The sequence below is a fragment of the Hemiscyllium ocellatum genome, assembly GCF_020745735.1.
Source record: "Hemiscyllium ocellatum isolate sHemOce1 chromosome 38 unlocalized genomic scaffold, sHemOce1.pat.X.cur. SUPER_38_unloc_7, whole genome shotgun sequence".
Lineage (NCBI taxonomy): Eukaryota > Metazoa > Chordata > Chondrichthyes > Orectolobiformes > Hemiscylliidae > Hemiscyllium > Hemiscyllium ocellatum.
The window spans coordinates 99,262-125,595 of record NW_026867525.1 but is presented as its reverse complement, the minus strand read 5'-3'; the positions used below and the strand labels follow the sequence as shown (position 1 = coordinate 125,595).

Below are 26,334 nucleotides of genomic sequence, written 5' to 3'. Positions count from 1 at the left end.
AGCCCCACCAGTACCATACCCTCGTGATATACAAAGACAGTGCGGACCCCAGCAGTATTGTACCCCAGTGTTTTACTGGGATAGACGTGTCCCCAGCAGTACTGTCCCACTGTGTTACCACCAGACCTGTCCCTGCCAGTACTGAAACCCAGTGTTTTACTGGGATAGACGTGTCCCCAGCAGTACTGTCCCACTGTGTTACCACCAGACCTGTCCCTGCCAGTATTGTACCCCTGTATGTTACTGGAATAGACCTGTCCCCAGCAGTACTGTACCCCAGTGTTATACTATGACAGACCTGTCCCCCACCAGAATGGTACACCAGTGTTGTACAGTGACAGTCCTGTCCCCACCAGTAATGCACCCCAGTGTTATACCAGGGACAGACCTGTCCTCGCCAGTACTGTACCCCAGTGTTATACAGCGACAGACCGGTCCCCACCAGTACAGTACCCCAGTGTTTTACAGGGACAGACCTATCCCCACCAGTACTGTACCCCAGTGATATATTGCGACAGACCTGTCCAAACCAGTACTGTACTGCAGTGTAAAACGGTGACAGAACTATCCCCACCTGCACTGCACCCAGTGATATACAGTGACAGGTACCTATCCACACCAGTACTGTACCATGGTGTTCTATAGGGACAGACTTGTCCCCACCAGTACTATTCAACTGTGTTATACAGGGACAGACCTGTCCCCACCAGTATTGTACCCCAGTGTTATACAGGGACAGACCTGCCCCCACCAGTATTGTACCCCAGTGTTATACAGGGACAGACCTGCCCCACCAGTACTGTACCCCAGTGTTATACAGGGACAGACCCGTCCCCACCAGTACTGTACCCCAGTGTTATACAGTGACAGACCTGTCCCCACCAGTATTGTACCCCAGTGTTATACAGGGACAGACCTGTCACCACCAGTACTGTATCCCAGTGTTATACAGGGACAGACCTGTCCCCACCAGTATTGTACCCCAGTGTTATACAGGGACAGACCTGCCCCACCTGTACTGTACCCCAGTGATGTACAGTGACAGACCTGTCCCCACCAGTACTGTACCCCAGTGTTATACAGACACAGACCCGTCCCCACCAGTACTGTATCACAGTACTACACAGGGACAGACCTGTCCCCACCAGTACTGTACCCCAGTGCTACACAGACACAGACCTGTCCCCACCAGTACTGTATCACAGTGCTACACAGGGACAGACCTGTCCCCACCAGTACTGTACCCCAGTGCTTTACAGCAACAGCCCTGTCTGCACCAGTACAGTTCCACTGTATCATACAGTGACAGCCCTGTCCCCAACAGTACCGCTCCATTGTGTTGTACAGCGACAGATCACACCGCTCTCCCAACCAGTACCGTACCCCAGTGGTAGACAGTGACAGACCTGTCCCAACCAGTACTGTACCCCAGTGGTAGACAGTGACAGACCTGTCCCTCCTACCCGTACTGAACCCCAGTGCTATACAGCGACAGCCCTGTCCACACTAGTACTGTTCCACTGTGTTATAGTGACAGACCTGCCCCCATCAGTACTGTAATCCAGTCGCATACAGCGACAGACCTGTCCCCACCAGTACTGTACCCCAGTGTTGTACAGTGACAGACCTGTCGCTACCTGTACTGTACCCCAGAGTTATACAGTGACAGACCTGTCCCCACCAGTACTATATCCCAGTGTTATACAGTGACAGACCTGTCCCCACCAGTACTGTACCCCAGTGCTATACAGTGACAGGCCTGTCCCCACCAGAATTGTTCCACTATGTTGTACAGGGTCAGACCAGCCCCACCAGTACCATACCCTCGTGTTATACAAAGACAGTGCGGACCCCAGCAGTATTGTACCCCAGTGTTTTACTGGGATAGACGTGTCCCCAGCAGTACTGTCCCACTGTGTTACCACCAGACCTGTCCCTGCCAGTACTGAAACCCAGTGTTTTACTGGGATAGACGTGTCCCCAGCAGTACTGTCCCACTGTGTTACCACCAGACCTGTCCCTGCCAGTATTGTACCCCTGTATGTTACTGGAATAGACCTGTCCCCAGCAGTACTGTACCCCAATGTTATACTATGACAGACCTGTCCCCCACCAGAATGGTACACCAGTGTTGTACAGTGACAGTCCTGTCCCCACCAGTAATGCACCCCAGTGTTATACCAGGGACAGACCTGTCCTCGCCAGTACTGTACCCCAGTGTTATACAGCGACAGACCGGTCCCCACCAGTACAGTACCCCAGTGTTTTACAGGGACAGACCTATCCCCACCAGTACTGTACCCCAGTGATATATTGCGACAGACCTGTCCAAACCAGTACTATACTGCAGTGTAAAACGGTGACAGAACTATCCCCACCTGCACTGCACCCAGTGATATACAGTGACAGGTACCTATCCACACCAGTACTGTACCATGGTGTTCTATAGGGACAGACCTGTCCCCACCAGTACTATTCAACTGTGTTATACAGGGACAGACCTGTCCCCACCAGTATTGTACCCCAGTGTTATACAGGGACAGACCTGTCCCCACCAGTACTGTACCCCAGTGTTATACAGGGACAGACCTGTCCCCACCAGTTCTGTACCCCAGTGTTATACAGGGACAGACCTGTCCCCACCAGTTCTGTACCCCAGTGTTATACAGGGACAGACCTGAACCCACCAGTATTGTACCCCAGTGTTATACAGGGACAGACCTGCCCCACCAGTACTGTACCCCAGTGTTATACAGGGACAGACCTGTCCCCACCAGTACTGTACCCCAGTGTTATACAGTGACAGACCTGTCCCCACCAGTATTGTACCCCAGTGTTATACAGGGACAGACCTGTCCCCACCAGTTCTGCACCCCAGTGTTATACAGGGACAGACCTGTCCCCACCAGTACTGTATCCCAATGCTATACAGCGACAGCCCTGTCCCCACAAGAATTGTTCCATTACGTTGTACAGGATCAGACCTGCCCCTTCCAGGACCGTACCCTAGTGTTATACAAAGACGATCTTGTCCCCACCAGCACTGTACCCCAGTCTTTTACTGGGATAGATGTGTTCCCAGCACAACTGTCCCACTGTGTTACCACCAATACGGTACCCCAGTGTTATACAGTGACAGACCTATCCGACCAGTACTGTATCCCAGTGTTATACAGTGACAGTCCTGTCCCCACCAGTACTATACCCCAGTGTTATACAGACACAGACCGGTCCCCACCAGTACTGTATCACAGTGCTACACAGGGACAGACCTGTCCCCACCAGTACTGTATCACAGTGTTACACAGGGACAGACCTGTCCGCACCAGTACTGTACCCCAGTGATATACAGTGACAGACCTGTCCCCACCAGTACTGTATCCCAGTGCTTTACAGCAACAGCCCTGTCTGCACCAATACAGTTCCACTGTATCATACAGTGACAGCCCTGTTCCCACCAGTGCTGTACCCGAGCGTTATACAGTGACAGACCTGTCCCCACCAGTACTGCTCCACTGTGTTGTACAGCGACAGATCGCACCGCTCTCCCCAGCTGTACTATACCCAGTGTTAGACAGTGACAGACCTGTCCCCACCAGTACTGTACCCCAGTGCTATACAGTGACAGCCCTGTCCGCACCAGTACTGTTCCACTGTGTTATAGTGACAGACCTGTCCCCACCAGTACTGTACCCGTGTTACAGTGACAGGCCTGTCCCCACCAGGTTTGTACCCCAGTGTTTTACAGGGACAGACCCGTCCCCACCAGTACTGTACCCCAGTGTTATACAGGGACAGACCTGTCCCCACCAGTTCTGTACCCCAGTGTTATACAGTGACAGACCGGTCCCCACCAGTACTGTATCCCAGTGTTATACAGTGACAGACCGGTCCCCACCAGTACTGTATCCCAGTGTTATACAGTGACAGACCTGTCCCCACCAGTACAGTACCCCAGTGTTTTACAGTGACAGTCCTGTCCCCACCAGTACTGTACCCCAGTGTTATACAGACACAGACCTGTCCCCACCAGTACTGTTCACTAGTGCTACACAGCGACAGCTCTGTCGCTACCTGTACTGTTCCACTGTGTTGTACAGCGACAGACCTGTCCCCACCAGTACTGTACCCCAGAGTTATACAGTGACAGACCTGTCCCCAGCAGTACTGTACCCCAGTGTAATATAGTGACAGACTGGTCCCCACCAGTACTGTACCCCAGTGTTATACAGTGACAGACCTGTCCCCACCAGTACTGTACCCCAGTGTTATACAGTGACAGACATGCCACCACCAGTACTGTACCCGTGTTACAGTGACAGACCTGTCCCCACCAGTTCTGTACCCCAGTGTTATACAGTGACAGACCGGTCCGCACCAGTACTGTATCCCAGTGTTATACAGTGACAGGCCTGTCCCCACCAGTTCTGTATCCCAGTGTAATACAGCGACAGCCCTGCCCCCATCAGTACTGTAACCCAGTCGCATACAGTGACAGACCTGTCCCCACCAGTACTGTTCACTAGTGCTACACAGCGACAGCCCTGTCGCTACCTGTAGAGTTCCACTGTGTTGTACAGCGACAGACCTGTCCCCACCAGTACTGTACCCCATTGTTGTACAGTGACAGACCTGTCCCCAGCAGTACTGCACCCCAGTGTTATACAGTGACAGACCTGTCCCCACCAGTACTGTACCCCAGTGATATATTGCGACAGACCTGTCCAAACCAGTACTGTACTGCAGTGTAAAACGGTGACAGAACTATCCCCACCTGCACTGCACCCAGTGATATACAGTGACAGGTACCTATCCACACCAGTACTGTACCCAAGTGTTCTATAGGGACAGACCTGTCCCCACCAGTACTGTTCAACTGTGTTATACAGGGACAGACCTGTCCCCACCAGTATTGTACCCCAGTGTTATACAGGGACAGACCTGCCCCACCAGTACTGTACCCCAGTGTTATACAGGGACAGACCTGCCCCACCAGTACTGTACCCCAGTGTTATACAGGGACAGACCCGTCCCCACCAGTACTGTACCCCAGTGTTATACAGGGACAGACCTGAACCCACCAGTACTGTATCCCAGTGTTATACAGGGACAGACCTGTCCACACCAGTTCTGCACCCCAGTGTTATACAGGGACAGACCTGAACCCACCAGTTCTGTACCCCAGTGTTATACAGGGACAGACCTGAACCCACCATTACTGTATCCCAATGCTATACAGCGACAGCCCTGTCCCCACAAGAATTGTTCCATTACGTTGTACAGGATCAGACCTGCCCCCTCCAGGACCGTACCCTAGTGTTATACAAAGACGATCTTGTCCCCACCAGCACTGTACCCCAGTCTTTTACTGGGATAGATGTGTTCCCAGCACAACTGTCCCACTGTGTTACCACCAATACGGTACCCCAGTGTTATACAGTGACAGACCTATCCGACCAGTACTGTATCCCAGTGTTATACAGTGACAGTCCTGTCCCCACCAGTACTGTACCCCAGTGTTATACAGACACAGACCCGCCCCCACCAGTACTGTATCACAGTGCTACACAGGGACAGACCTGTCCCCACCAGTACTGTATCACAGTGTTACACAGGGACAGACTTGTCCGCACCAGTACTGTACCCCAGTGATATACAGTGACAGACCTGTCCCCACCAGTACTGTACCCCAGTGTAATATAGTGACAGACTGGTCCCCACCAGTAGTGTACCCCAGTGTTATACAGTGACAGACCTGTCCCCACCAGTACTGTACACCAGTGTTATACAGTGACAGACCTGTCCCCACCAGTACTGTACCCCAGTGTTATATAGTGACAAACCTGTCCCCACCAGTACTATACCCGTGTTACAGTGACAGGCCTGTCCCCTCCAGGTTTGTACCCCAGTGCTATACAGCGACAGCCCTGTCCGCACCAGTACCGTTCCACTGTGTTATAGTGACAGACCTGCCACCACCAGTACTGTACCCGTGTTACAGTGACAGACCTGTCCCCACCAGTTCTGTACCCCAGTGTTATACAGGGACAGACCTGTCCCCACCAGTACTGTATCCCAGTCGCATACAGTGACAGACCTGTCCCCACCAGTACTGTTCACTAGTGCTACACAGCGACAGCCCTGTCGCTACCTGTAGAGTTCCACTGTGTTGTACAGCGACAGACCTGTCCCCACCAGTACTGTACCCCAGTGTTGTACAGTGACAGACCTGTCTCCAGCAGTACTGCACCCCAGTGTTATACAGTGACAGACCTGTCCCCACCAGTACTGTACCCGTGTTCCAGTGACAGGCCTGTCCCCACCAGGTTTGTACCCCATTGTTATACAGGGACAGACCTGTCCCCACCAGTACTGTACCCCAGTGCTATACAGCGACAGCCCTGTCTGCACCAGTGCTGTTCCACTGTGTTATAGTGACAGACCTGTCCCCACCAGTACTGTACCCGCGTTACAGTGACAGACCTGTCCCCCACCAGTACTGTACCCCAGTGTAATAGAGCGACAGGCCTGTCTCCCACCAGTACTGTACCCCAGTGCTATACAGCGACAGCCCTGTTCACACTAGTACTGTATCCCAGTGTAATACAGCAACAGCCCTGTCCACATCAGTACTGTTCCACTGTGTTATAGTGACAGACCTGCCCCCCATCAGTACTGTAACCCAGTCGCATACAGTGACAGACCTGTCCCCACCAGTACTGTTCACTAGTGCTACACAGCGACAGCTCTGTCGCTACCTGTACTGTTCCACTGTGTTGTACAGCGACAGACCTGTCCCCACCAGTACTGTACCCCAGAGTTATACAGTAACAGACCTGTCCCCAGCAGTACTGCACCCCAGTGTAATATAGTGACAGACTGGTCCCCACCAGTACTGTACCCCAGTGTTATACAGTGACAGACCTGTCCCCACCAGTACTGTACACCAGTGTTATACAGTGATAGACCTGTCCCCACCAGTACTATATCCCAGTGTTATACAGTGACAGACCTGTCCCCACCAGTACTGTACCCGTGTTACAGTGACAGGCCTGTCCCCTCCAGGTTTGTACCCCAGTGTTTTACAGGGATAGACCCGTCCCCACCAGTACTGTACCCCAGTGTTTTACAGGGATAGACCCGTCCCCACCAGTTCTGTACCCCAGTGTTATACAGTGACAGACCGGTCCCCACCAGTACTGTATCCCAGTGTTATACAGCGACAGGCCTGTCCCCACCAGTACTATACACCAGTGTTATACAGTGATAGACCTGTCCCCACCAGTACTGTACCCCAGAGTTATACAGTGACAGGCCTGTCCCCACCAGTACTGTATCCCAGTGCTATACAGCGACAGCCCTGTCCCCACCAGAATTGTTCCACTATGTTGTACAGGGTCAGACCAGCCCCCTCCAGTACCATACCCTCGTGTTATACAAAGACAGTGCGGACCCCAGCAGTATTGTACCCCAGTGTTTTACTGGGATAGACGTGTCCCCAGCAGTACTGTCCCACTGTGTTACCACCAGACCTGTCCCTGCCAGTACTGAAACCCAGTATTTTACTGGAATAGACCTGTCCCCAGCAGTACTGTACCCCAGTGTTATACCAGGGACAGACCTGTCCCCCACCAGAATGGTACACCAGTGTTGTACAGTGACAGTCTTGTCCCCACCACTAATGCACCCCAGTGTTATACCAGGGACAGACCTGTCCTCGCCAGTACTGTACCCCAGTGTTATACAGTGACAGACCTGTCCTCGCCAGTACTGTACCCCAGTGTTATACAGTGACAGACCTGTCCCCACCAGTACTGTACCCCAGTGTTATACAGGGACAGACCTGAACCCACCAGTACTGTATCCAAGTGTTATACAGGGACAGACCTGTCCCCACCAGTACTGTACCCCAGTGTTATACAGGGACAGACCTGAACCCACCAGTACTGTATCCCAGTGTTTTACAGGGACAGACCTGAACCCACCAGTACTGTATCCCAGTGTTATACAGGGACAGACCTGTCCCCACCAGTTCTGTACCCCAGTGTTATACAGGGACAGACCTGTCCCCACCAGTACTGTATCCCAGTGTTATACACTGACAGACCAGAACCCACCATTACTGTACCCCAGTGTTAGACAGTGACAGACCTGCCCCGACCAGTACTGTATCCCAGTGTTATACAGTGTCAGACCTGTCCCTCCCACCCGTACTGAACCCCAGTGCTATACAGCGACAGCCCTGTTCACACTAGTACTGTATCCCAGTGTAATACAGCAACAGCCCTGTCCACATCAGTACTGTTCCACTGTGTTATAGTGACAGACCTGCCCCCCATCAGTACTGTAACCCAGTCGCATACAGTGACAGACCTGTCCCCACCAGTACTGTTCACTAGTGCTACACAGCGACAGCTCTGTCGCTACCTGTACTGTTCCACTGTGTTGTACAGCGACAGACTGGTCCCCACCAGTACTGTACCCCAGTGTTATACAGTGACAGACCTGTCCCCACCAGTACTGTACACCAGTATTATACAGTGACAGACCTGTCCCCACCAGTACTGTACCCCAGTGTTATACAGTGATAGACCTGTCCCCACCAGTACTATATCCCAGTGTTATACAGTGACAGACCTGTCCCCACCAGTACTGTACCCGTGTTACAGTGACAGGCCTGTCCCCTCCAGGTTTGTACCCCAGTGTTTTACAGGGATAGACCCGTCCCCACCAGTACTGTACCCCAGTGTTTTACAGGGATAGACCCGTCCCCACCAGTTCTGTACCCCAGTGTTATACAGTGACAGACCGGTCCCCACCAGTACTGTATCCCAGTGTTATACAGCGACAGGCCTGTCCCCACCAGTACTATACACCAGTGTTATACAGTGATAGACCTGTCCCCACCAGTACTGTACCCCAGAGTTATACAGTGACAGGCCTGTCCCCACCAGTACTGTATCCCAGTGCTATACAGCGACAGCCCTGTCCCCACCAGAATTGTTCCACTATGTTGTACAGGGTCAGACCAGCCCCCTCCAGTACCATACCCTCGTGTTATACAAAGACAGTGCGGACCCCAGCAGTATTGTACCCCAGTGTTTTACTGGGATAGACGTGTCCCCAGCAGTACTGTCCCACTGTGTTACCACCAGACCTGTCCCTGCCAGTATTGTACCCCTGTATTTTACTGGAATAGACCTGTCCCCAGCAGTACTGTACCCCAGTGTTATACCAGGGACAGACCTGTCCCCCACCAGAATGGTACACCAGTGTTGTACAGTGACAGTCCTGTCCCCACCACTAATGCACCCCAGTGTTATACCAGGGGCAGACCTGTTCTCGCCAGTACTGTACCCCAGTGTTATACAGTGACAGACCTGTCCCCAACAGTACTGTACCCCAGTGTTATACAGGGACAGACCTGTCCCCGCCAGTACTGTATCCCAGTGTTATACCAGGGGCAGACCTGTCCTCGCCAGTACTGTACCCCAGTGTTATACAGGGACAGACCTGTCCCCACCAGTACTGTACCCCAGTGTTTTACAGTGACAGACCTGTCCCCACCAGTACTGTATCACAGTACTACACAGGGACAGACCTGTCCCCACCAGTACTGTACCCCGGTGCTTTACAGCAACAGCCCTGTCTGCACCAGTACAGTTCCACTGTATCATACAGTGACAGCCCTGTCCCCACCAGTGCTGTACCCGAGCGTTATACAGTGACAGACCTGTCCCCACCAGTACTGCTCCACTGTGTTGTACAGCGACAGATCGCACCGCTCTCCCCAGCTGTACTGTACCCAGTGTTAGACAGTGACAGACCTGTCCCAACCAGTACTGTACCCCAGTGTTAGACAGTGACAGACCTGCCCCGACCAGTACTGTATCCCAGTGTTATACAGTGTCAGACCTGTCCCTCCCACCCGTACTGAACCCCAGTGCTATACAGCGACAGCCCTGTCCACACTAGTACTGTTCCACTGTGTTATAGTGACAGACCTGCCCCCCATCAGTACTGTAACCCAGTCGCATACAGTGACAGACCTGTCCCCACCAGTAATGTTCACTAGTGCTACACAGCGACAGCCCTGTCGCTACCTCTACTGTTCCACTGTGTTGGACAGCGACAGACCTGTCCCCACCACTACTGTACCCCAGTGTTGTACAGTAACAGACCTGTCCCCACCAGTACTGTACCCCAGAGTTATACAGTGACAGACCTGTCCCCAGCAGTACTGCACCCCAGTGTAATATAGTGACAGACCGGTCCCCACCAGTACTGTACCCGTGTTACAGTGACAGGCCTGTCCCCACCAGGTGTGTACCCCAGTGTTATACAGGACAGACCTGTCCCCACCAGTACTGTACCCCAGTGCTATACAGCGACAGCCCTGTCCGCACCAGTGCTGTTCCACTGTGTTATAGTGACAGACCTGTCCCCACCAGTACTGTACCCACCAGGTTTGTACCCCAGTGTTATACAGCGACAGGCCTGTCCCCACCAGTACTGTACCCCAGTGTAATAGAGCGACAGGCCTGTCTCCCACCAGTACTGCACCCCAGTGTTTTACAGGGACAGACCTATCCCCACCAGTACTGTACCCCAGTGTTAGACAGTGACAGACCTGTCCCAACCAGTACTGTACCCCAGTGTTAGACAGTGACAGACCTGTCCCTCCCACCCGTACTGAACCCCAGTGCTATACAGCGACAGCCCTGTCCACACTAGTAATGTTCCACTGTGTTATAGTGACAGACCTGCCCCCATCAGTACTGTAACCCAGTCGCATAGTGACAGACCTGTCCCCACAAGTACTGTTCACTAGTGCTACACAGCGACAGCCCTGTCGCTACCTGTACTGTTCCACTGTGTTGTACAGTGACAGACCTGTCCCCACCAGTACCGCACCCCAGTGTAATACAGTGACAGACCTGTCCCCACCAGTACTATACACCAGTGTTATACAGTGACAGACCTGTCCTCAGCAGTACTGTACCCCAGTGTTATACAGCGACAGACCTGTCCCCACCAGTACAGTACCCCAGTGTTTTACGGGGACAGACCTATCCCCACCAGTACTGTATCCCAGTGATATATTGCGACAGACCTGTCCAAACCAGACTGTACTGTACTGCAGTGTAAAACGGTGACAGAACTATCCCCACCTGCACTGCACCCAGTGATATACAGTGACAGGTACCTATCCACATCAGTACTGTACCCAAGTGTTCTATAGGGACAGACCTGTCCCCACCAGTACTGTTCAACTGTGTTATACAGGGACAGACCTGCCCCACCAGTACTGTACCCCAGTGTTATACAGGGACAGACCTGCCCCACCAGTACTGTACCCCAGTGTTATACAGGGACAGACCCGTCCCCACCAGTACTGTACCCCAGTGTTATACAGGGACAGACCTGTCCCCACCAGTATTGTACCCCAGTGTTATACAGGGACAGACCTGTCCCCACCAGTTGTGTACCCCAGTGTTATACAGTGACAGACCGGTCCCCATCAGTACTGTATCCCAGTGTTATACAGGGACAAACTTGAACCCACCATTACTGTATCCCAATGCTATACAGCGACAGCCCTGTCCGCACCAGAATTGTTCCATTACGTTGTACAGGATCAGACCTGCCCCCTCCAGGGCCGTACCCTAGTGTTATACAAAGACGATCTTGTCCCCACCAGTACTGTACCCCAGTGTTTTACTGGGATAGATGTGTTCCCAGCACAACTGTCCCACTGTGTTACCACCAATACGGTACCCCAGTGTTATACAGTGACAGACCATTACTGTATCCCAGTGTTATACAGTGACAGTCCTGTCCCCACCAGTACTGTACCCCAGTGTTATATAGTGACAGTCCTGTCCCCACCAGTACTGCACCCCAGTGTTATACAGTGACAGACCAGTACTGTATCCCAGTGTTATACATTGACAGTCCTGTCCCCACCAGTACTGTACCCCAGTGTTATATAGTGACAGTCCTGTCCCCACCAGTACTGTACCCCAGTGTTATACAGGGACAGACCTGTCCGCACCAGTACTGTACCCCAGTGATATACAGTGACAGATCTGTCCCCACCAGTACTGTACCCCAGTGCTTTACAGCAACAGCCCTGTCTGCACCAGTACAGTTCCACTGTATCATACAGTGACAGCCCTGTCCCCACCAGTGCTGTACCCGAGCGTTATACAGTGACAGACCTGTCCCCACCAGTACTGCTCCACTGTGTTGTACAGCGACAGATCGCACCACTCTCCCCAGCTGTACTGTACCCCAGTGTTAGACAGTGACAGACCTGCCCCGACCAGTACTGTATCCCAGTGTTATACAGTGTCAGACCTGTCCCTCCCACCCATACTGAACCCCAGTGCTATACAGCGACAGCCCTGTCCACATCAGTACTGTTCCACTGTGTTATAGTGACAGACCTGCCCCCATCAATACTGTAACCCAGTCGCATACAGTGACAGACCTGTCCCCACCAGTACTGTTCACTAATGCTACACAGCGACAGCCCTGTCGCTACCTGTACTGTTCCACTGTGTTGTACAGCGACAGACCTGTCCCCACCAGTACTGTACCCCAGAGTTATACAGTGACAGACCTGTCCCCACCAGTACTGTACACCAGTGTTATACAGTGACAGACCTGTCCCCACCAGTACTGTACCGCAGTGTTATACAGTGACAGACCTGTCCCCACCAGTACTGTACCCGTGATACAGTGACAGGCCTGTCCCCACCAGTACTGTACCCGTGATACAGTGACAGGCCTGTCCCCACCAGTATTGTATCCCAGGGTTATGCAGGGACAGACCTGTCCCCACCAGTACTGTACCCTAGCGTCATACAGTGACAGATCTGTCCCCACCAGTACTGTACCACTAGTGCTACACAGCGACAGCCCTGTCCCCACCTGTTCTGTTCCACTGTGTTGTACAACGACCAGTGTTATACAGGGACAGATCTGTCCCCACCAGTACTGTATCCCAGGGTTATACAGTGACAGACCTGTCCCCACCAGTACTGTACCCCAGTGTTATACAGTGACAGACCTGTCCCCACCAGTACTGTACCCGTGATACAGTGACAGGCCTGTCCCCACCAGGTTTGTACCCCAGTGTTATACAGGGACAGATCTGTCCCCACCAGTACTGTATCCCAGGGTTATACAGGGACAGAACTGTCCCCACCAGTACTTACCCTAGCGTCATACAGTGACAGATCTGTCCCCACCAGTACTGTACCGCTGTGCTATACAGCGACAGCCCGGTCCGCACTAGCACTGTTCCACTGTGTTATAGTGACAGACCTGTCCTCATCAGCACTGTACCCGAGTGTTCTACAGAGACAGCCTTGTCCCCACTAGCACTGTACCCTAGCGTTATACAGTGACAGACCTGTCCCCACCAGTACTGTACCCCAGTGTTTTACAGTGACAGACCTGTCCCCACCAGCACTCTTCCCTAGTGTCATACAGCGACAGGCCTGCCCCCACCAGTACTGTACCCCAGTGATAGATTGCGACAGACCTTTCCAAACCAGTAGTGTACTATAGTGTACAACGGTGACAGAACTATGCCCACCAGTACTGTACCCCAGTGCTATACATCAACAGCCCTGTCTGCACCAGTACTGCTCCACTGTGTTGTACAGCGACAGACCATACCGCCCTCCCCAGCTGTTAGACAGTGACAGACCTGCCCCGACCAGTACTGTACCCCAGTGATATACAGGCTTAGACCTGTCCCCACCAGTACTGTACCCCAGTGCTATACATCGACAGCCCTGTCTGCACCAGTACTGCTCCACTGTGTTGTACAGCGACAGACCGTACCGCCCTCCCCAGCTGTTAGACAGTGACAGACCTGCCCCGACCAGTACTGTACCCCAGTGATATACAGGCTTAGACCTGTCCCCACCAGTACTGTACCCCAGAGTTGTACAGCGACAGACCTGTCCCCACCAGTACTGTACCCCAGAGTTGTACAGCGACAGACCTGTCCCCACCAGTACTGTACCCCAGCGTTGTACAGCGACAGACCTATCCCCACCAGTACTGTACCCCAGTGCTACACAGACACAGACCTGTCCCCAACAGTACTGTATCACAGTGCTTGTACAGTGACAGGCCTGTCTCCACCAATACTGCACCCCAGTGTTATACAGACCTATCCCTCCCACCAGTACTGCACCCCAGTGTAATATAGTGACAGACCTGTCCCCACCAGCGCTGTTCCCTAGTGTCATACAGCGACAGACCTATCCCACCAGTACTGTACCCCAGTGATATATTGCGACAGACCTGTCCAAACCAGTACTGTACTGCAGTGTAAAACGGTGACAGAACTATCCCCACCTGCACTGCACCCAGTGATATACAGTGACAGGTACCTATCCACACCAGTACTGTACCCAAGTGTTCTATAGGGACAGACCTGTCCCCACCCCTACTGTACACCAGCGTTGTACAGAGACAGACCTGTCCCCACCAGTACTGTACCCCAGTGCTATACAGCGACAGCCCTGTCCGCACTAGTACTGTTCCACTGTGTTATAGTGACAGACCTGTCCTCATCAGCACTGTACTCGAGTGTTCTACAGTGACAGATCTGTCCCCACCAGTACTGTACCACTAGTGCGACAATGCGACAGCCCTGTCCCCACCTGTTCTGTTCCACTGTGTTGTACAGCGACAGACCTGCCCCCACCTGTACTGTACCCCAGTGTAAATCAGCGACAGACCTGTCCCCACCAATACTGCACCCCAGTGTTATACAGTGACAGACCTGTCGCCACCAGTACTGTACCCCAGTGTTATACAGTGACAGACTTGTCGCCACCAGTACTGTACCCCAGGGTTATACAGGGAAAGACCTGTCCCCACCAGTGTTACCCGTGTCTGCATGGGTTTCCTCCAGGTGCTCCGCTTTCCTCCCACAGTCCAAAGATGTGCGGGTCAGGTGAATTGGCCATGCTAAATTGCCCGTAGTTAGGTAAGGGGTAAATGTAGGGGTAAGGGTGGGTTGCGCTTCGACGGGTCGGTGTGGACTTGTTGGGCCGAAGGGCCTGTTTCCACACTGTAAGTAATCTAATCTAATATAGTGACAGGCCTGTCCCCACCAGTACTGTACCCCAGTGTTATACAGCGACAGGCCTGTCCCCACCAGTACTGTGTCCCAGTGTTATACAGTGACAGACCTGTACCCACCAAGATTGTACCCCTGTGTTTTTCAGTGACAGACCTGTCCCCCCACCAGTACTGTATCCCAGTGTGATACAGCGACAGACCTGTCCCCACCAGTACTGCACCCCAGTGTGATACAGCGACAGACCTGTCCCCACCAGTACTGCACCCGTGTTATACAGTGACAGACCTGTCCCCACCAGTACTGTACCCCAGTTTTTTTCAGTGACAGACCAGTCCCCACCAGTACTTTACCCCTGTGATATACAGCGACAGTCCTGTCCCCACCAGTACTGTACCCCAGTGTTATACAGGGACAGACCAGTCCCCACCAGTACTGTACCCCAGTGTTATACAGGGACAGACCTGTCCCCACCAGTACGTTACCCCAGTGTTGTAAGCCGCAGACCTGCCCCCATCAGTACTGTACCCAGGTGTTATACAGGGACAGTCCTGTCCCCACCTGTACGGCATACCAGTGTTATACAGTGACAGACCTGTCCCCACCAGTACTGTACCCCAGTGTTATACAGGGACACACCTGTCCACACCAGTACTGTACCCCAGTGTTATACAGTGACAGTCCTGTCCCTCCCACCAGTACTATACCCCAGTGTTGTACAGTGACAGACCTGCCCCCACCAGGACTGTACCCCAGTGTGATACAGCGACAGGCCTGTACGCACCAGTACTGTACCCCAGTGTTATATCGTGACAGTCCTGTCCCCACCAGTAATGTACCCCAGTGTTATATCGTGACTGACCTGTCCCCACCAGTACTGTACCCGTGTTGTACAGTGACAGACCCGTCCCCACCAGTACTGTACCCCAGTGTTATACAGGGCCAGACCTGTCCCCACCTGTACTGTACCCCAGTGTTATACGTGACAGACCTGTCCCCACCAGGACTGTACCCCAGTGTTCTACATTACAGACCTGTTCCCACCAGGACTGTACCCCAGTGTTCTACATTACAGACCTGTTCCCACCAGGACTGTACCTCAGTGTTCTACATTGACAGACCTGTCCCCACCAGGACTGTACCCCAGTGTTCTACATTGACAGACCTGTCCCCCACCAGTACTGTACCCCAGTGTTATACAGTGACAGTCCTGCCCTCACCAGTTCTGTATCCCAGTGTTATACAGTGACAGGCCTGTCTCCACCTGTACTGTACCCCAGTATTATACAGTGGCAGACCTGTCTCCCACCAGTACTGTACCCCGTGTTACACAGCGACTGACCTGTTCCCACCAGTACTGTACCCCTGTGTTACACAGCAACTGACCTGTCCCCACCTGCACTGTACCCCAGTGTTATACACCAATAGAGCTGTTGCCACCAGTATTGTCCCCCAGTGTTAGATAGTGACAGACTCGTCCCCAAAGTGCTGTAGCCAATGTTTTGCAAATGTCACATTGAGGGAGCCATAAAAGAGACATCTTTCAAAACAATATACTGGACAAGCAATCATTGTCCAATTACGGCCACCGCAACACACTGAAAGTTTAAACGCTACAGTGATCTGAAGCATGAACCTTGACTCATCTCCACTCTCCCTATGTATCAAGCTTCAGATTAGACTTACAGTGTGGAAACAGGCCCTTCGGCCCAACAAGTCCACACCGACCCGCCGAAGCGAAACCCACCCATACCCCTACATTTACCCCTTACCTAACACTACGGGCAATTTAGCATGGCCAATTCACCTGACCCGCACATCTTTGGACTGTGGGAGGAAACTGGAGCACCCGGAGGAAACCCACGCAGACACGGGGAGAACGTGCAAACTCCACACAGTCAGTCGCCTGAGTCGGGAATTGAACCCGCGTCTCTGGCGCTGTGAGGCAGCAGTGCTAACCACTGTGCCACCGTGCCGCCCACCGTATCTCTGGGATCACTGAGCAGTGATCAGGAGCAGGAACTCTGGCTGATTTCCCCTGTGTGCATGCACTCTCTCTCTCTCTCCAATGCAGGGATCACTGAACAGTGATCAGGAGCAGGATCCCTGGCTGATTTCCCCACCCACCCCCTCTCTCTCTAACCCATGGATTACTGGACAGTGATCCAGTGATCAGGAGCAGGAACCCTGGATGATTTCCGCCTCCCCCTCAACCCCTCTCTAACCCAGGGATCCCTGGACAGTGATCAGGAGCAGGAACCCTGGATGATTTCCGCCTCCCCCTCAACCCCTCTCTAACCCAGGGATCCCTGGGCAGTGATCAGGAGCAGGAACCCTGGCTGATTTCCGCCTCCCCCCCCACCCCTCTCTAACCCAGGGATCCCTGGACAGTGATCAAGTGCAGGAACCCTGGCTGATTTCCTCTCTCTCTCTCTCTCTCACACCGGGATCACTGGGCAGTGATCAGGAGCAGGAACCCTGGCTGATTTCCTCTCTCTCTCTCTCACACCGGGATCACTGGGCAGTGATCAAGAGCAGGAACCCTGGATGATTTCCCTCCCCCTCTCTCTCTCTAACCCATGGGTCACTGGGCAGTGATGAGGAGCATGAACCCTGGCTGATTTCCCCCCTCTCTCTCACGCAGGGATCACTGGACAGTGATCAGGAGCAGGAACCCTGGCTGATTTATTGGATGTCCTATGTTGAACGTATACCCAGCTTTAAGATGACCATGAACAAAGGAGAGTAGATGGGTGATGGAGGCAATCTACTGGTGGATGAAGAGGAAGTGTGAATGTGCATGCCAAGGTATTGGGGGGGGGGGGGGGGGCAGCTGGTGGCCTGTACCTGAGCTGGACAAAGAGCTGGCAGTGCTTGCTGACTGACTGTGCTCCACGGAGGGGCTGGTTGAGATGCTGTTACTTGTGTTTGTCCCTTCATCCAAGGTCTTCTTGAAGAAGTTGTGTTGAAGTGCATAGAAAGGGGTGATTCGTGTTTTGGGATCATAGTCCAGCATCCTCAGAATCAAGTCCTTGAACTTCAAATACTCGGCTGGCGTGTGCCCTGGTTCACCTGCCCGTCGCCCATTGGGTCCGCCCGTCTCGACGCCAATGATGTTGTGGAGTTTGCGGGAAGCAGCTGCTTTATATTCCTGTGGACAGAGCAGAGGATATGTCATTCCCATTTCAATTACTGCCCTTGCTCCTTGCTGTGTTGATCCTCCCCTGACACAGTTTCCCCTCTGTCTCCTTTTCTTCCCAACCTCCCACTTCTCTTGTGCTCCCCTCTCAAAGGTGTGGTATTTATATATCCGCATCCATTCAGATCATTTGAGAGCCTGGATTTTCAAGTAGTGGCATGTTAGTACCGGCTAACTTTGTGAAGGTCAGACCGTCCTTCTGGATAAGTGACTTCATCCAGTCCGTGTCAGAGCGCAAGAAAGGGAAATGGAAAATTGCTCACACCAGAGTAGTATACAGCAGCTAGAGTTAGTATGAAAGGCTAAGAGCTTGACTACAGATGAGAATAGTCAAGGATTAATTTTGGATGCCCCAGGAATTGCAGGTTTTCACAATTCCAAGTGAACTGATTGGGGTCAGAAGCAAGATCCTAGAAAGGAGATTTAGCCAGAGCAGCTAAAGGGATGCATTACCTCAACAGTACAGGCTGACACGGGCAGCTTTCAGATCAGGAGAAGTTTGTCCGATATCTGCAGGTGAATTGACGCCGAGAAACTGTCACCTTTCCATTTTCTATGTAAGATCAGCCCACAGTTCATTGGACATAAATTGGGAGAATCATTGACGGTAACCTTGTAGTTTGGATATAGGGTGACAATTTCTCTGGATTTGAATTGAGGCAAAGTGGTAGCTTTAAGGAACAGGTCGAACCTTGATTTTTTTCTTGCGAGGTGCTTTCGAATTTTCCCAACTGTGTTCTACATCGAGATAGCTTGCTTTGTTTTTGTCTGTTGTGTAGTAAACCTCTGTTCTGTTATTAAAGACACCGCAGCCTCACAGGACTATGTTTCAGTGAACCTTCCCCATGTTAACTAACATTTCTTTTTAATGATCGCTTGATCCAGATTTCACCCTGAAATCAACAACTGAGACCAGATCACATTCTGCTTCTCTCTGCTCTCCAAACCTATACACTCTGCCCCCGTGCAACTCGCTTCCCCCTCAGACCATCACTCTCCTAACCCCTACACTGCCTGGTTCTCCCCTTTCCCCACTCTCATTCTAGGGCACGAGTGCATCCACTGAGAGCTGTCATGAAGAGTGCCCCATGATACCCAGTACACAGCGTGTGCTGCTGCAGCTGCTTACACAGAACTCAAAGGGGCCTGGTGGAACCCAGGACGTACCTTCTTCACATCCTTCACTTTTTTGACAGCCCACAGCCCGTCAGAGAGCTTCTCAAAGTACTTGCGGGCTTTGGGTGCCTGTTCCAGCATGTGACTAGGTGGAATCCCCACTACCTCCACAATCTTATTCATCTGATCCACCTAAACAGGAAAAGTAGAGGTTGGGAGTTAAAACGTGGCCAGAATGAGACAACAATAGCAAACAGTGAGCTTCCGGATCAAGGCAGTAAGACAGGCAAGGGGTGAGTGTTCAACACAGGACAGTAGCTCACCTCATTCGACCCACTGAAGAGAGGCTCTCCGGTGTGCATTTCCACCAGGATACAGCCCAGTGACCACATGTCAATGGCCAGGTCATACGGCATGCCAAGCAGCACTTCAGGGGAGCGATAGAAACGACTCTGGATATATTGGTAAATCTGTGACAAGAGGACAAATTCCACTAAGGCAGCTGCACGGATTCATCACAGCACAGGCAGAAGGACGCGAGGAGATTCGAGGCAGAAGCATATGGCCTGCCCCAGCCCACCACACACCAGACACGCGCTCATAGCCCCTGCAGGCTCAGATGCACATACACACAGCACCCCCACAGGCTCTCTGTCTCTCACACACACTCACGCAAACCACCCCCCACTTCCCTCACACACACACCACAAGCCCACCCCCCTCCTCCTCCCCCCCCCCACAGTGCAGGCTCACACGCACACATACAGCCTCCACAAGCCGCAGTCCCTCCCCGCCCCTGCCAAAAGGCTCTCTCACTCTCTCATACATACACACCCCCCACCTCCTCCTCCAGGCTCTCTCTCACACACAGTCCCCCCACAGGCGCGCTCTCTCTCTCTCACACACACACACACACACACACAGTCCCGCCACAGATGCGCGCGCTCTTTCTCTCTCTCTCTCTCACACACACACACACACACACACACACACACAGAAAGACACACTATTTTAGCGGATTTGGCACAGCATTCTGACCCTTTGTCCTAGCTGACAGGAGCTGCCAAAGTCGACGATTTTGATGGCACTGCGCTTGGGGTTACACAGGAGGATGTTCTCAGGCTTCAGGTCACAGTGGATGATACTGAGCTCAGGGGTGGCCAGGAACAGCAGGGCTGTACACATCTGCTGGGCAAACTTGCGAGTCAGGTTCAGGGAGACCCCGCGGAAGTTGGTGTTTCTCAGCAGGTCGTACAGGTTGTAGGAGAGCAGCTCAAAGACCAAGCACAGATGGTTCCGGAACATGAAATGCCGCTTCAAGTGAACTGTGTTGGGAAGAGGGGGTGATGACAAACACAGAAAGGCAAGAGTTTACATCCAACTGACTTAGTGCCATTGATCTCTCCCGGCACACACTCAATCAGGGACCCTCCTTTTCCCTTACTGCTTCTGCACTCAGTCACAACCTGGTCCATCTCTCACTCATTCCTGTTTGCTATAATGCCTGAAATATTAACTCAGCTTCACTTTCTGCAGATGCTCCTCAATCTGCTGAGTATTCCCAACATTTTCTGTTGTATTTACATTAAACTGCGCTCCAATACTGAAAGGTAACAGCTTTCCAAAGTCACCTTCGGCTGGCAACAATCTTTCTGAATGTGGTCCCGATTCCTACTGGAGAGAGGACCCTAGGCCCCCCCTTGAACAGATTTCACTCCAGAACTGGAGCCTGGCTATGTTTCCTTGAACAATCTTTCCTTTAGGACGTGAATGTTCCTGACAAGGCCAACAGTTATTGCTCAATGCCGTGTGATGGGGAGCCACCTTGTTGCCAGCCTATTTCAAAGAGGAGTTCAGAGTTAGCCCAGGAACCTTCCCAGTAAGTGACTGCCCCCTGCCTGCTCCACAGCCCAGTTTTACTGGCCCTTCTTACCGATGTAATACTTCATCTCGGTGTCATGTTTGTTCATGAGCTCCAGAAGGCGCAATTCAATCTGGGCCTGGTTCAGGAAGGCTTTCTTGTTCTTGATGATCTTGATGGCCACCCATTCCTGCTCATGGTGATCGTAGGCCTTCACTACCTGCAGAAAGGAGGGACAGGGAGGCAGGCAGAGAGAGGGGGTGAGAGAGATAGTGTGAGCGAGGGACAGCAAGGAAGAAAGATACAGAGAGAGCACACACACAAGAGAGAGATATAGACAGAGCACGAGAGAGATAGCATGAACGAAAGAGTGCAAGAGAAAGATATAGAGGGAGAAAATGTGAGGAAGAGGGAGATAGACAGAGAGCGAGAGAATGAGTGATCAATAGGCCAGATGCCAGGAAGTCATTTACAAAAACAGACACCAAAGCAGTGAGTACTAAGGGAATAATGCTCGGCATTAGGATTTTTGAGGTGGGGGGTGAGGGTCTCTGCACTAGGACAGCAAGGCCATGGTAAAATCTGTCAGCAAAACCAAGGATACTGCTAGGAAGGTGATCAGGACGTTGTTGGAGATTTGCGGAGGCGGGGGGGGGGATGGTGGTGGAAAGAGCACTTCCAGAAGTACACGGGAAGAGGAGAGTTCGGAGGCAGAGGAAATAACTGGCCCAGGTGGGAAGGACACAACATGCTGTCTCGAGCTCAGCTCTGGTTTAAAACAGGTAGGGGGTCACATTGCTGGGAAACCAAAGAGACAGGTGAAGGCAAACAGACAGCCTTCTCCAGCATATCACAGAGATGACTTGACACTTGCCCTATGTTCACTTTAAGTGACTGGTCCGTTACCAGGAGCAGGATCCTGCATGTTCCCCATCTCTAACTGGGAGTATACAATGTTGGAGCTTCAATGGGCCTCAGTCCTATATTTCAGGGCACTTTCTAACTCTGCTGAAACTACACACTGCCTTGTCAATTACCTGCCCAAATGAGCCCTTCCCAATCAGGGAGTCAATCTCATATCGCTCCATCCACTTCTCCCCATTCTTCACAATGTAATCATAGTTATCATCATCGTAGCCGTCATTGTAAATCTTCCTCTCCTTCTTGTTGCTGGAGTCGTCTGGGGGAACGTGTTGGGCGCGACGCTTTTTCTTGGCATAGTACACCTGCAGAATTCCAGAGACTGAGTCAGAGAAGGTGAAGACGGGGGGGGGGGGGGGAAGCTACATCAATCACATTGCACCTTACAGAAACATCGATTAACTAACAGTTACATTTCCCCCATCCCAACATTTGCAAACAACACAAGAAAAAGCAGATAGCAGGGCAAGCACCAAGAGGGACACAGTTTACTCAGAGATATTCATGGCTTCAGTCACTGGGCAAAAAGGTGGCAAATGGAGAATAACATGAGAAATAGTGCAGTTGTGCATTTTCAAAGGGAGGACAAAAGAATGGAGTAATATTTAAATGCAGAAAGCTGTGACATAAAGGAACTCGGGTGGACTTGTGGACAAAACACAGAGGCAGAAGGGAATCAGGAAAGCTAATTGGATGTTGGCCCTTATTCCAAGGGGGTTGAAGTATACCAGTAGGAAAGTCTCACTGCAACTGGGCACGGTGCTGTAATACTGAGTGCTGGTCCCATTGCCTTTTCATTGGAGGCAGTTTCACAGAAAGTTCACGAGGATGATCCCTGGGAATGGGGAGGGATTGGCTGACAAGCAAAGGCTAAATAAGGTGAAGTTTACAAGAAGAAATAATCTCGTAACAAAGAACCTTACAGCACAGGAACAGGCCCTTCGTCCCCTCCAAACCTGCGCCGATCCAGATCCTCTATCTAAACCTGTCGCATATTTTCCAAGGATCTGTATCCCTTTGCTCCCTGCCCATCCATGTTTCTGTCTAGGTACATCATAAATGATGCTATCGTTCCACCCCAACCCCCTCCACTGGCAATGAGTTCCAGGCACCCACCATCCTCTGTGTAAAGAATTTTCCAATCATATCTCCCTTAAACCTTTCCCCTCTCACTTTGAATTCATGACCCCTGGTACTCCTCTGGGAAAAAGTTTCTTGTTATCCACCCTGTCTACATTGCTTGTGATTTTGTAGACCTCAATCAGGTCCCCCCCCTCAACTGCTTTCTTTCCAATGAAAATAATCCTAACCTACTCAACCTCTCCTCAAACCTAGCGCCCTCCATACCAGGCAACATCCTGATGAACGTCCTCTGTACCCTCTCCAAAGCATCCACATCCTTTTGGTAATGCGGCGACAGAACTATATGCAATATTCCAAATGTGGCCGAGCCAAAGTCTTACACAACTGTAACATGACCTGTCAATCTTGTACTCAATACTCTGTCCAATGAAGGAAAGCATGCCCTACACCTTACTGACCACTTTACTGACCTGCGTTGCCACCTTCAGGGAACAGACCTGAACACCCAGACCTCTCTGCACATCAGCTTTCCTCAGGACTTTTGCATTTCCTGCATAGTTCGCTCTTGAATTGGATCTTTCAAAACGCATCACCTCGCATTTGTCTGAACCCCATCTGCCATTTCTCTGCCCAACTCTCCAATCTATCTATATTTTGCTGTATTCTCTAACAGTTCCCTTCACTATCTGCCACTCCACCAATCTTAGTGCCATCTGCAAACTTGCTAACGAGGCAACTAACACCTTCCTCCAAATCATTGATGTATATCAGATTCTTAAGAGGTCTGACAGGGTCAATGTTGAGAGAACGCATCCCTTCACTGGAGAGTCTAGAACCAGTCTCAGAAATGAAGAAGCACCAATTTAAGACCGAGATCAGGAGAAGTTTCTTCTTGACAGTATTTGGAACTCTCTGGCACAGAGTGTGTGCGGAGAGTCCTTGTGTATACTCAAAGCTGAGAGAGTAGGAGACTCTTGATCAGTTGGGGAATCAAGGGTCATGGAGAAATGGCAGGAATGTGGAGATGTTAGGCATGTTAGACCTATTGAATAGTGGAGCCAGCTCAAGGGGTCAAACAGCCTGGTCCTGTTCCTTATGGTCTCATGGTCATCCCCCCAAACTACAATCGCACCTTTACTTAACTGCCAACACAATGAGAGGAGCTGAAGGGCCAAGTGCTCACCTCATTAATGTGCTTGTACGTCTTTATCAAATCCACCGAGAGTTTTCTCAGAGGCGCTGTCCCAGGATCACGAAAACTAACTGGGATCCTCCTTTGTAAGATCGTCATGTCCGATAGCATCTGCAAAGACAGACAGCAGAGTTACGGAAATCCAGGGACTGGAAGGTTCTGGTTCCAACGGGCTGACACACTTGAAACAGGTTGGGGTTGCGGGGGGATTAGCAGGAAGGAGAAAGCACGTTGGTCTTTATTCAGTTAACTACAATACAAATTGGAATCAGACCTTCTTTTGAAGGAAAAACTTACTTGGCGACAAAAAAAAACCCATGGACGAAAGGAAGTTCATTGAGTAGTGGTCAGGGCAGGGAGAGGGATCAGGGCATCAGGGCCCACAAATGAAAGGCTTCCCTGGGTTAGAATAGGGAAAGGCCAGTCAGTACTGCGGCTCCAAACCAGAATCCAGTAACTGCTGCTGGGAAAGATGTCGACATTGGTGCAGCTCTGGGCTCAACTAGCAAGCTGCCATTAACTGTCCCGCAAACAATTTGACATTGATAGATGAAGAGGGACAGGAAGGCAGCACATGTTTGCAAGGCAGTGTCTGTATTCCCAAGGTGAGTACAGAGAGAGCATGCGTGTGTATGGGCGTGACAGAATGAGAGGGATGCAGGCAATCAGAGCATATCTGAACTTGGGCAGGAACCATTCTCCAGTGAGGTATTTGGAACGTACCCGCTCACTGTGGTTGCCTCTCTGGTGGTCAGAGTTGGGTGCCCGGCCAGCGGTCACTCCCCAGTGATGTCCCTGCCGGACCTGCTGCAGTTCACACATGGGCTGCACGTTGCCAAGAGGCAGGTGGCCATGTTGGTTGGACATGCTGGGTTCAGCGGGGGTGAAGCCAAATGAGGCAGGCAAGCAGTGTTTGGAGGGGGGCTTGCATCCTGAGCTGGTCCCACCTGTAAAGAAAACAAAGAAAAGCCAGTCATTCAGATATACATCCACATAGAATAATAGAGAAGCTGCATTCCTCTGATGCCTCTTCCCCCTTGGGATGTCATGATGCGTCACAGCAAATGAATGAACGAATTACAGAAAACCCTCTGTAGTAATGAAGGAAATGGTACAGACAGACAATATGGGTATAGCAAGTGGCCAGGCCCACCCAGGAGAGCAAACTGAGCTTCTGATTAAAATCTTAATTGAAATGACTGACAGTGCGGCACTCCCTCAGCACTGACCCTCCGACAGTGCGGCACTCCCTCAGCACTGACCGCCCGACAGTGCCCACTCCCTCAGCACTGACCCCCCGACAATGGGGCGCTCCCTCAGCACTGACCCTCCGACAGTGGGGCGCTCCCTCAGCACTGACCCTCCGACAGTGGGGCGCTCCCTCAGCACTGACCCTCCGACAGTGGGGCGCTCCCTCAGCACTGACCCTCCGACATTGCGGCGCTCCCTCAGCACTGACCCTCTGACCGTGCCCACTCCCTCAGCACTGACCCTCCGACCGTGCGGCGCTCCCTCAGCACTGACCCTCCCACAGTGCCCACTCCCTCAGCACTGACCCTCCCACAGTGCCCACTCCCTCAGCACTGACCCTCCCACAGTGCCCACTCCCTCAGCACTGACCCTCCCACAGTGCCCACTCCCTCAGCACTGACCCTCTGACCGTGCCCACTCCCTCAGCACTGACCCTCCGACCGTGCGGCGCTCCCTCAGCACTGACCCTCCCACAGTGCCCACTCCCTCAGCACTGACCCTCCCACAGTGCCCACTCCCTCAGCACTGACCCTCCCACAGTGCCCACTCCCTCAGCACTGACCCTCCCACAGTGCGGCGCTCCCTCAGCACTGACCCTCCGA

At 52.1% G+C, this 26,334-nt stretch overlaps 1 protein-coding gene across 4 annotated transcripts in view; it reads right to left on the bottom strand.

Annotated features, from left to right (window-relative positions):
- LOC132808788 (dual specificity tyrosine-phosphorylation-regulated kinase 1A-like) overlaps nucleotides 1–26,334 on the bottom strand; it is an 84,279-nt gene that overhangs the window by 11,999 nt on the left and 45,946 nt on the right. For all 4 annotated transcript variants that reach the window (XM_060822240.1, XM_060822239.1, XM_060822241.1 and 1 more), the window contains exons 2-9: nucleotides 25,205–25,428; nucleotides 24,473–24,592; nucleotides 22,323–22,511; nucleotides 21,358–21,505; nucleotides 20,463–20,749; nucleotides 19,748–19,894; nucleotides 19,476–19,616; nucleotides 17,957–18,260 (exon numbers count right to left, since the gene is read on the bottom strand). In XM_060822240.1, coding sequence (XP_060678223.1) covers nucleotides 17,957–18,260; nucleotides 19,476–19,616; nucleotides 19,748–19,894; nucleotides 20,463–20,749; nucleotides 21,358–21,505; nucleotides 22,323–22,511; nucleotides 24,473–24,592; nucleotides 25,205–25,348 — 1,480 coding nt within the window. In that variant the 5' untranslated portion in view covers nucleotides 25,349–25,428. The remainder of the gene's footprint in view (nucleotides 1–17,956; nucleotides 18,261–19,475; nucleotides 19,617–19,747; nucleotides 19,895–20,462; nucleotides 20,750–21,357; nucleotides 21,506–22,322; nucleotides 22,512–24,472; nucleotides 24,593–25,204; nucleotides 25,429–26,334) is intronic.